This window comes from Polypterus senegalus, chromosome 14 (genome assembly GCF_016835505.1).
Source record: "Polypterus senegalus isolate Bchr_013 chromosome 14, ASM1683550v1, whole genome shotgun sequence".
Taxonomy (NCBI): Eukaryota; Metazoa; Chordata; class Cladistia; order Polypteriformes; family Polypteridae; genus Polypterus; species Polypterus senegalus.
The window spans coordinates 97,360,298-97,372,106 of NC_053167.1; the positions used below are offsets into that span (position 1 = coordinate 97,360,298).

Consider the following 11,809-nt stretch of genomic DNA (forward strand, 5'->3'; position numbering starts at 1 on the left):
GCTTGTCTTAGTGCTAGAAGTATCAAAAATTAGGTAAGTGAGTTGAATCTGTATGTAGCAGAGCATAATTATGATATTATAGCAATAACAGAAATTGGGCTAAATAGCAAAGATGGAGATGAGTGCAACATAGAGGGATACACATTTTTAGGAAGGACAGACAGGACAGAAAAGGAGGTGGGGTTGCTGTTTGGTGGACTGGGATAAGCTTTTAAGTGTGGAGACATTCGAGGAGCAGTGGGACAGGTTTAAAAATGTTTAACATGTAATGCAGAACAGGTACAGTGCATCCGGAAAGTATTCACAGCACATCACCTTTTCCACATTTTGTTATGTTACAGCCTTATTCCAAAATGAATTAAATTCATTTTTTTCCTCAGAATTCTACACACAACACCCCATAATGACAACGTGAAAAAAGTTTACTTGAGATTTTTGCAAATTTATTAAAAATAAAAAAATTTAGAAAGCACATGTACATAAGTATTCACAGCCTTTGCCATGAAGCTCAAAATTGAGCTCAGGTGCATCCTGTTTCCCCTGATCATCCTTGAGATGTTTCTGCAGCTTAATTGTTGTTCACCTGTGGTAAATTCAGTTGATTGGACATGATTTGGAAAGGCACACACCTGTCTATAGAAGGTCCCACAGTTGACAGTTCATGTCAGAGCACAAACCAAGCATGAAGTCAAAAAGGACAGGATTGTCTCGAGGCACAAATCTGGGGAAGGTTACAGAAAAATGTCTGCTGCTTTGAAGGTCCCAATGAGCACAGTGGCCTCCATCATCCGTAAGTGGAAGAAGTTCGAAACCACCAGGACTCTTCCTAGAGCTGGCCGGCCATCTAAACTGAGCAATCGGGGGAGAAGGGCCTTAGTCAGGGAGGTGACATAGAACCCGATGGTCACTCTGTCAGAGCTCCAGAGGTCCTCTGTGGAGAGAGGAGAACCTTCCAGAAGGACAACCATCTCTGCAGCAATCCACCAATCAGGCCTGTATGGTAGAGTGGCCAGACGGAAGCCACTCCTTAGTAAAAGGCACATGGCAGCCCGCCTGGAGTTTGCCAAAAGGCACCTGAAGGACTCTCAGACCATTAGAAACAAAATTCTCTGGTCTGATGAGACAAAGATTGAACTCTTTGGTGTGAATGCCAGGCGTCACGTTTGGAGGAAACCAGGCACCGCTCATCACCAGGCCAATACCATCCCTACAGTGAAGCATGGTGGTGGCAGCATCATGCTATGGGGATGTTTTTAAGTGGCAGGAACTGGGAGACTAGTCAGGATAAAGGGAAAGATGACTGCAGCAATGTACAGAGACATCCTGGATGAAAACCTGCTCCAGAGCGCTCTTGACCTCAGACTGGGGCGACGGTTCATCTTTCAGCAGGACAACGACCCTAAGCACACAGCCAAGATATCAAAGGAGTGGCTTCAGGACAACTCTGTCAATGTCCTTGAGTGGCCCTGCCAGAGCCCAGACTTGAATCCGATTGAACATCTCTGGAGAGATCTTAAAATGGCTGTGCACCGATGCTTCCCATCCAACCTGATGGAGCTTGAGAGGTGCTGCAAAGAGGAATGGGCAAAACTGGCCAAGGATAGGTGTGCCAAGCTTGTGGCATCATATTCAAAAAGACTTGAGGCTGTAATTGCTGCCAAAGGTGCATCGACAAAGTATTAAGCAAAGGCTGTGAATACTTATGTGCATGTGATTTCTCAGTTTTTTTATTTTTAATAAATTTGCAAAAACCTCAAGTAAACTTTTTTCACGTTGTCATTATGGGGTGTTGTGTGTGGAAGTCTGAGGAAAAAAACTGAATTTAATCCATTTTGAAATAAAGCTGTAACATAACAAAATGTGAAAAAAAATGATGCGCTGTGAATACTTTCTGGCTGCACTGTACATGCCTAAATTTGGAAGTAATAGGAATTTTTTTTAAACTCCACAGTGGGTTAATAAAGAGTTAAAAAAAAGAAACTGCAAATGAAAAAACAACTTTATAAGGCATATAAGGCTAATGACTGCAAAGTGAATCATAGAGCATATGAGAACTTGACAGCAACCATTAAGAAAGATATCAGGGAGGCTAAAAGACAGTTGGAGAGGAATATAGCAGATAAGGCAAAAAATTACCCTAAGAGATTCTTTCAGTATTTTAGTAATAATAGAACAGTCAAGGCGGAGGTCAAACTTGCATTTTTCTGAGGTCTTCACAAGTGAGGAAATGGAGTGATTTAGATATTGTAGAGGGAGAAGTACTGCTTAGATTAAACAGGCTGAAATTAAACAAATCACCAGGAGCAGATAATATTTACCCTCAAGTTCTTAAGGAGGCTACCGAGAACATATATGAAACCTTGACACATATTTTTAGGAAGTCACAGTGCACTGGAGAGATTCCAAATATCTGGAAAATGGTAAATATCATTCTGTTATGTAAAATGGGTGACAGGGCAGATCCAAGTAACTATAGGCTGATTGAGCAGCACATGGTAAGTACAGTTTTTTGGAACAGTAAGCATGGGTTCAGAAGAGGCAGGTCATTTTTTACTAACATGCTGGAATTCTATTAGGAAGCAACAAAAGGATATGATCAAAGTGGAGCTTATGATATTATTTATATTGACTTTCAGAAAGCATTTGATAAGGTGTTACATGAGAGGTTGGGCATCAAACTAAAAGAAGTGGGAGTTCAGGGTGATATTTTCAGATGGGTGCAGAATTGGCTCAGACACAGGAAGCAGAGGGTGATGGTGCGAGGAACCTCATCAGAATTGGCTGAAGTTAAGAGTAGTGCTCCACAAGGGCTGCTGCTATTTATAATATATATAAATGATTTAGATAGGAATATAATGTTAGGTTATATAGCACAATATGTGTAGAAGAGCAACTAGGCTGATTCCAGGGCTACAGGGGATGAATTATGAGGATAGATTAAAAGAGCTGAGCCTTTGCAGTTTAAGCAAAAGAAGATTAATAGGTGATATGATAGAAGTGTTTAAAATTATGAAGGGAATTAGTACAGTGGATCAAGACTGTTATTTTAAAATGAGTTCATCAAGAACATGGGGATACAGTTGAAAACTTGTTAAGGGAAAATTTCACACAAACATTAGGAAGTTTTTCTTTACACAAAGAACACTGGACACTTGGGATAAGCTACCAAGTAGTGTGGTAGACTGTCAGACTTTAGGGACTTTGAAAACTAGACTTGATGTTTTTTTGGAAGAAATAAGTGGATAAGACTGGCGAGCTTTGTTGGGCTAAATGGCCTGTTCAAGTCTAAATTGTTCTAATGTTCTAAAGTAGTGCGCTAACCACCTAGAGCAAAAGAGACATATCAGTGCAAACTAAGTGCTTATTTGAACAAATTCAAACTGACTTCTTTCCATTTTTAAATACTAGTAGTGGGAACAAAGAGGGCTTTTGTAATTTCATTATTTTTCTTATGCAGTAATATGTCAGCGTTTGTGCATCAGTCATGGGGAAAAGTGCATTACTGCTGGTTTTATTTTTGATTTCAATCTGTATTGTTCATTTAGTAAGTGAATAAAGTTTCTTTATTTCAACAGTTGTGGATATTTCACATACCGTGCATTTATCTTGCATTGTGATATATATAAACAGCTTGTCTTCAGTTTCTATGAATCTATTAAAAAAGGTGAATGTTTGACAGAGTCCAAGACAATGTGACAGTGTGGATTGGCTCCACCCTTCCACCTCTGTTTTGGGAGCCTCTTGAACCCAACACCACTGATAATGTAACAGGATGAGCCAGGCAGATGAGGACACACACAACACATTGCAAGTACAAAGGTGCTCAGTGCTTTTATTTTAAAATCAAAGCAAGTCAACAAATCAGTGTCCGAAGTGCAGTGCAAAATTTATAATAAATAAATCTACTCTCTATATATATAATCCTAAGCCTAAAAGTGCAATGATTTTGTGCAACAATTTTACGTGACTTTTTATGTCATGTTTTTTGTTACACTTTAAATCGGGCTAATTTTAAAACCTACATATACTGTATATGTTTGGTATTAATCTTTTCAGAATGTATCGAACTTTAATGTGATGATGTTAGATTTTCAGATTCTTTTTCTGTTTTTAAATTATAGACTAACTCCCGAGACGAGACTTTGTGCCAAAAGATTTAACCACATCCGGGGCCGGAAATAAAAGACAAAGTGTAGATGACAACGACAGCTGCTGTACAGGCTTTTAAATGTTCAAAGTGCCGTGTGCAAGCTGTAAGCCAGCAGCTAATCGAGCAAAGAGGAGGTAAAGAAAAACTGTATTTGTTTCCCATTGTATCACCATTTAAGAGGGGGTTTCGGAGGAGCGACTGCGTCTCCTTGGGGTTTCATTCAGCCCCCGTCTTCACAACATGAGCGGTAGAGACGCAAAGTGGCTGGCGTGTAGCGCAGGCAAGGGGGTTAGCAAGCGAGCAGGGGGTAAGCCCCCTAATAATCCAATAAAATTAAGTGTTCATAATGGAGATTAAAACCAATAAATAGAAGATTTATAAAACAAAGTTAAAAACACTGGCAAAAAAATGTCCATAAAAGTCAGAGCCTGATGCCCCTTAGAAACTGACATCTCTTGGCTTGCCCTTTTTGGACCTTGCAGTCCGAGGAGAAGGCCACCAGTGGGCTCAGATAACTTGCTTTGCTTTTCTTTTCTGTCTTTGTCTTCTCACTCTCCTTTTTTACACCTGATTGCTGCCTCAGGTTGATAATGAGACAATCAGACCGCCTGCATGTTGCAGCAGGGTGGAGCACGGTCAGCTGACTGCCTCACACCAACTTGGAAATGAGTCAATCACTTGAATATGCTTCTCTCCCCAGCTTGAGTGTGCCCATTATTTATTTATTTAAAATACGCTGGCAAGCCGCGGACCACTGGTACCACAACAACAAAGCTACATTTTGTTTGAGCAGAGGTTATTAATAGAATAATAACATATTAATTATTTTAATGAAGAATAATACTGAGTTTATCATATTAAATTTAAGTAGTAAGTATTTGTTCTTAATTCTCTGTTTATTGGGAATGATTGTAATAATAAATCTTCACTGGAGTAGGTGCAAGGGCTTTGTTTATACCTCAGAATTTCTGGCTCCCCTACAAAAGATGTTTCTCTTGTACCAGCTTTTGTGAAACTTGACTTATTACATTATTTTTTAATCCTGCTCTTTCCTAACATTTTGACTCTTCTGTCTTTTTGCTTTTGATTCCCATACTTTGACATTGTCCTTGCTTTTGGTTATGTCTCTTTTGGCCTATGGACAATTACACATTATTTTGTATTCTTATCTAGCTTTGACAACTCACCTCTCTCACCAATATTAGGTATCAGGCTGAGTTAGTGAGTAGTCTATAGGAGTGATCAGTTCATTACAGTTCCTTTATTAATTCTTAATACTGATCAAATATAAGATCTGCATAACCATGTTTGCTGTTCTTAGCAGATATGCTCCTGTGTTTTACATGTCACCTGTTCACTTGTGATGGATGATATGCCTACTACCCATCTATATGTCCATCCATGTATGAACCCACCTAATCTAATTTAGGAACAAGTTAGCACTTAGACAACACATAATATAAGGTACAGCTCAGTAATGGATTGGGTATCAGGTTCTTGCAGGGCACAGTGCAAGGTACACTGTACACTCTCACGCTCACTGATAAAAGAGTATTTTACAATCACTGTGTAACTTCATTTCCACATCACTGGAGTACCAGGAGAAACACCCACACAGATATGTGCAGAATGACAAACATTCTGCCTCTCTCAAAATATGTCCCTGTGCAGTTGCCTAGGTATTTGTGAAACTGGACTACACTTCACTATGAAATCAAAAACAGGGAAATGCAATAACATTTGTTGACTGTATTTTAATATGTCTTCTCTGTTATGTTTTTAGATTTTCTGTGTAGTTCATTCATCTGTTACTTTCCCAGACTTATTTATTACATAACAGGGCCATGACTCACAGAGAACAGGATTAAATAATAGCAACATCAGATGTAAGGAAGGGAGCAGTTTTAGACAGGGACATCAGTCTATCTCAGGACACATTTACTCACACACTCATACTCAAATTAGGCCAATTTACAGATACTAAATAATCTTAATTACAATGTCTGTGGTCAGTACAGGTGATCCAGATTGCAGAACATCTCACTATTATAATTCAGTTCAATTCAGTTTATTTTTGTATAGTGCTCTTCAATGAGTGCAGGCGCAGTGCTGGTAAAAGGCAAATATAGATTTTATAAATTACTAAATACAGAATCAGTACACATAAAGGCACAGTTTTGTTAAAACACATAGAAAACAAAGCAGTAACTGATTAACATAGCTGGAAACCAACAATATCTGCCTAGTATTTAACTGTTGAACTATTGTCAGTTGAAAACAGAGGGGAAGAAAACAAAAACTCCAGTCAGCCACTTTCCTGTCGAAAATAAGCAATGGGTGGTGGTGACCACAGTCAGTTGTAAAAGAAAAAATCAAAGTCAAAGTTAGACAAAGTCAGAGTCCTGGAGACGTCGGCCAACAAGCCGCTAATCCCCATCTTGGACATTACATAGAAGAGTCTGTGCTGGGCTGACCAGTCTGATGAAAGATCCATTACATCCGATGATTCCAATACTCCCTGTATCTGAGATGACCTTTACATGTTCAAGAAAACGGCAACTATAATGCTTCAAGTGAACTATCTACATATTATCCAGAATTCAACACTTAAAGAAAGAAGGTGGCACGTAGAGCTATGTATCCTTACAAGTAAATAAAAGGGGTGATATCCATCATAAAGTCTAAATGTTCTTTGTCTGGCAGGTCTTAAGCATGTTTTGGACTTTTTCACAGGAACCTTGTAGAATGTCTGATGTACCATATTTCCACTAGCAACCAGGAACCTGGGGAAACTAACCAAGCTTGATCTTTTATCTAGTTTGTTTCCATTGGGTTTTTTTTTTGTTCTTAGTATGACCCAGGCAATGGTAGTAGTAATACTTATTAATTTGACCAATAAATGTGTACTGACTGCACAAGGCAGCAGCAGTATGGAGAAAGAAACAGAATCAGGAGATAGTTGTGATTTAATAAACTAGTTAAGGTCAAAACTGGGAAAGTGGATCATATGTTAGCAATATCAGATGCAAGGAGGGCACAATTTTTAGACAGTGGCACCAGTCTATTACAGAGCCCTTGATGTGAGGCACAAATTGTAATCAATATTGAAAAAAAGAGCAAAAACCAACATCACAGATCATGGTCAAATGGACAGAAAAAAAGTTTCTAACCAGAATTTAATCTAAGGTATAAATAAATAACATCAGAGTATGAACTACCCTATTTTATAAAGCTAGAAATATTAATATCACATGCTTTGCTCATATGGCAGACAATGGTTGTCTTTGCAATAAATAGTTGGGAATAATTATCGACTATGCTGCTATGCTTACAGGCTTGTTAATCAGTCCACTGAGTGGCATTGTGATGAGTTGATTGAGTGCATATTTCTGATATTTTTTTCTACAATCGTGTGTGTGACTTTGGTGATTTTTTTTTCTCCATGATGAATGAAACATGAAAACAATGATGATCACATTTTTGAAAATTTATAGACTTCTTAATAAAATGTGTGTTCCCCACAAACAGACTATAAATCAACAACATAACACTGAACTGCCAAGGTGTCTGCAAGAAAGCATCAGAAAAAAAAAACGTCCAGAACAGTGGCACATACAAAACTGCATTTTGCACAATGAAAGTGCACCTGCACACATCACTGCACCATGACAGCACACCTGCACACATTGCATTTTCTTTGAGAGAGTTTTCTTTAACCAAAAGCAATGTAAATGTTGCTTTGTACACATGCCAAATTCATCTGATCTCACTCCCTTTGACTTTAATTTGTTCTTGAAATTAAAATTGAGACTGAAGGGAAGATGGTTTGCTACCATGAGAGAAATCCATCAAGCAAAAATTGCAAGAGGCTTTAGACATGGTTACAAAAGATGAGAACAGGAAATGTTTCCAGAAATGGAAGAAGCAATGGAAGATGTGTATTGCCTTGTGTATTGACACTGACTAAAATTAAATTGCTGTAAGTTGTTTTTTTAACAATTCCAGACATTTTTCGATTCACCTTCATATTTTAACCCCATTATTGTAGATCTAATGTAGAAAATGGCAAGATCCATAAAGCAAAATCAATTTACCAAATAACAGTGTAGTGACATTGCCATTATAATGGTAAAATAAATAGAAACTTAAATAACAATAACATTATTACAGACATTTTTAGTAAATAAATTAGGATATTCACAAATGCACTCGTGGCAACTTCTACAATAAACTGTGAAATTTCTCTGAGTAGTTGCTTTGTGTGCCATAGATGGGACCTGTGCTTGCCTGATGACACCTCATTCAGGTGAAGATGTTGTTGTGATCACTCACTGGTTACAACCTAAAGTATGTCAACATGTTCATGACAGCTTTTAATCAATCTATTTGACTGTCTGAATTAGTGGTTTCTTTTTGTTCAAAACTCTATTGGTCTACAGAAAAATGTCCACTTCTACCATTTGTTTGGAAAATTGGACATGAAAATTTTGATCCATCCTTTGTTTAGGTAGACACTTTATTGAGCACAAGATATGCTGAAAATTAAGGAGAGTATTTTTGACCATGAAATCGAATCTTATTTTTATCTCAGGCAAGGTTTAAAGATGTCACCAATGGTATTCGGAGGTTAGAACCAAGCCAGTAAGCATTGTTGAAGTCAAAAATAACAAAACAAGCTGTAACCACTAAGCAGAAGTCCCCAACAAGACTCCTGAATTTGAAGAAAGCTTGTCTTCGATTCAGCCTTAGGATACATAATGTTGCATGCCCCCCTTGTTTATAGTCATGGGTTGGTGATGTTACTGTGCCAGTGTAATGATTACGTTACAACAACCTACATAGCAACTGTCAGCGACATGGTTGTGATCATTACAATTACAAACAAAATAATGTTACTTATAATTTTTATAAAAAATAACAATAATAAGTAAACAGTATTACCAAATAAAACATTATGGTAATACTCACATCAGAAACTGGCATCTTGCACATTGTCGTACAGTACAGAAAATAAAATTCATGAACATCCAGAAGAACAACTAGCACTGCAACCAAGTAGTGTGGTAAAGTAGGACTTTAAATCTCAGCTTAATTATATTTTGGTGAAATTAGGTGAATAGGATTGACAAATTATACTAGTGTAGTTAAAACTGTTCCAAACATCTAACTTTCTAATAAATTCCTCCATAACTACCATTTGATTAAGTGCACAAATATTCCATCTCTTTATGTGATGTACCGTATATACTCGCAGATAAATTCTCCCACGGATATGTCGGGACTTGATTTTACAGGATAATTTCTGGTATTTTATATTATCGGTTGTATAAGTCAAATGCAGAAAACTCACGCTATTGGTACAAGAGATTATGCTATGTTAACGCCCACCTGAGAGAGTAACCATAGAGCAGACTGCCTTTTTTTTTCTATGTGGGTACAGCAATGTGCTGTATCAGCGTGCGCCCCTAACCTCTCTCTCTCTCTCTATTGTGCCTACGTAATCACACGGTAATACCCAAAGTATTCCGAAGCAATGTTTGCACTGATTTGTGTTTTTTGTATCTCACACCCTCATACACCTTTATCATAAGAACATCCCTTATCTACGATGGAGCATTCAATCTGAAGAAAATATGAAGCTGGTTTTAAATTTAACGTTGTTGAAGTAGGAAAAGAAATTGGTAACTGAGCTGCTGCAACAAAATTCGATCTGTCTGAGAAACTGATGCAAGATTGGAGGAGGCAAGAAGATGTAAAAAAAAAAAATGAAGTGTCACATTTTTGAACGGGCGTAAAAGTCAGGGTCTGATTTTATGATCGATTTTTCGGTTTTCAAGACCTGACTTATACTGTAATTGATACAAATATATGTAATGCCTCTGTCCTGTTTGTAATAGAAAACCTCATTCTGGTTTGCGGAGCCATTCATAAGCAGCATAGAACATATAGAAAAGTATTGTGATTCTTTTTTGCATGTGCAAATAATCCATGAGCATGGTTACACATAAATTTAAATTGTCAGCAATTTATGGTCTGACCATGACTTCCAAAGGAGATAGCCCTTTAAGTGCGACCACTCAGGTACAGCTCCTCATGAGCAGGATGGTGCCCTGTCAGACTCTGCAGACAGTAGGAGTGGATAATGGAATAAACTGAAAATATGGCAATATATTAACCAAAAAATTATTTATTATTCAAGCCTTGAAAACAAAGAATGGTCAAATACATGCAGATCATCAGTGTCAAGGCAATTAATCAGGCAAAAATTATCTTTGAAGCACTTGGCAGAAACATAATTTAAAGTTATCAGTATTATGGTCAAATAGCACCAGAAATCAGCAAATGAGAAACTGTAGGAGAGATTAAAAGGTGATGTTGGCAATTACACAACAGTATATAATACTAGGGGCAAAAACCATATCCAAGCTCAGCCTTTTTATTTGTTCTGCCCCACTTATGTGACTACTGAATGAATAGAGTTGGATATCAGCAAACGGGAGACAGGAGAGGCCAATAGCAGTGGAATATCGGGTGTGAGTTTATCACTTCTGGGTAAAATAACACCTTGGAATGTTTAGGAACAGCCATGTCCACTCATAGACATAATTGTATTCAATATCTTATTGTAAATTTAAAATTAAAAATTACAAACCAATAGTGAGAAAATCTCAGTTCACCATTCATTTTAGTCTTATAAGATGATAATGAAATGACAACTTAGAGCACCCACAAGTATCAATCTGCAGGCCCTGCATGCTGTAGTCACCTATAACATGTTACACTCAAAGTATGTAGGAGATATGGTAAGTTAAGTTGCTACAAAATTTCTAGTTTATTAACAAATACAACAATGTCCATAAAATGGAAGTTTGCATTTAATTCAATTACATGTACAGATAAAAAGTCAGTTCCAAATGACTTTTTCTTGAACATATTCCTATTGTCAGTCCTTCATTTACATTTATGTTCCTCATAGCAGCATTATCTACTTATTGCAAAGATAAAGCTAGTGAGAACTGAATATAATTTCCTAAACTGTTTAATTTTTTTATATAAATTGAACAAAAAATTACCTTAGCCTTTTCATCAGCAGCCTCAACTCCAATATTCTCCATTGCCTTGTGCAGCTCATCCAAGCTAATAAATCCATCATTATCTGTATCAAGCTTCTGAAAGAGGTTGCGGAATTGATCCATGCTTTCTTCCAATTTCAATATGAAAAGAAGGCAAAACTGAAAATAGTCAGGGCTTAAATTTTTAAAAGATTGACTCTATTGCAAAATGTGGTATGATTTTAGACACCTGTATAATGTATATGAAGATGACTGTACCTGTCTTTTGTTTCAGAAATGCCGCAGGATGCTGTAGCAAAAGGCCTTCTGCTGGGATTGGTGATGAGTCATTTTCTATGTTGATGAGGGTCACATTAGATCAATAATGTAAAATGTTACAACTGACCAGTAGATGCCACTGTTCCTTACCCCTTTAACATTTACTTGTTTCAAAGAATGAGTTGTGAGTGTGTAACTGTATACTGGGGTGACAGTGAAACTAGGAATACTTCATATATAGGTTATGCTCTCTGAGAGTGTTTATAATTATTTTGCATATACACTTGCTTTATTAAAAATTTTAATTTTATGTTCAGTTAAGTGATTC

General features: G+C 37.2%; 1 protein-coding gene across 1 annotated transcript in view; it reads right to left on the bottom strand.

Moving 5' to 3' along the window:
• Positions 1-11,531, bottom strand: part of slc25a24l (solute carrier family 25 member 24, like) — a 61,878-nt gene extending 50,347 nt beyond the window's left edge. Inside the window, exons 1-2 of the mRNA XM_039736058.1 lie at positions 11,482-11,531; positions 11,224-11,351 (exon numbers count right to left, since the gene is read on the bottom strand). Of these exons, the coding sequence (XP_039591992.1) occupies positions 11,224-11,346 (123 nt within the window). The 5' untranslated portion in view covers positions 11,347-11,351; positions 11,482-11,531. The remainder of the gene's footprint in view (positions 1-11,223; positions 11,352-11,481) is intronic.
• Between the last annotated feature and the right edge of the window lie 278 nt (positions 11,532-11,809).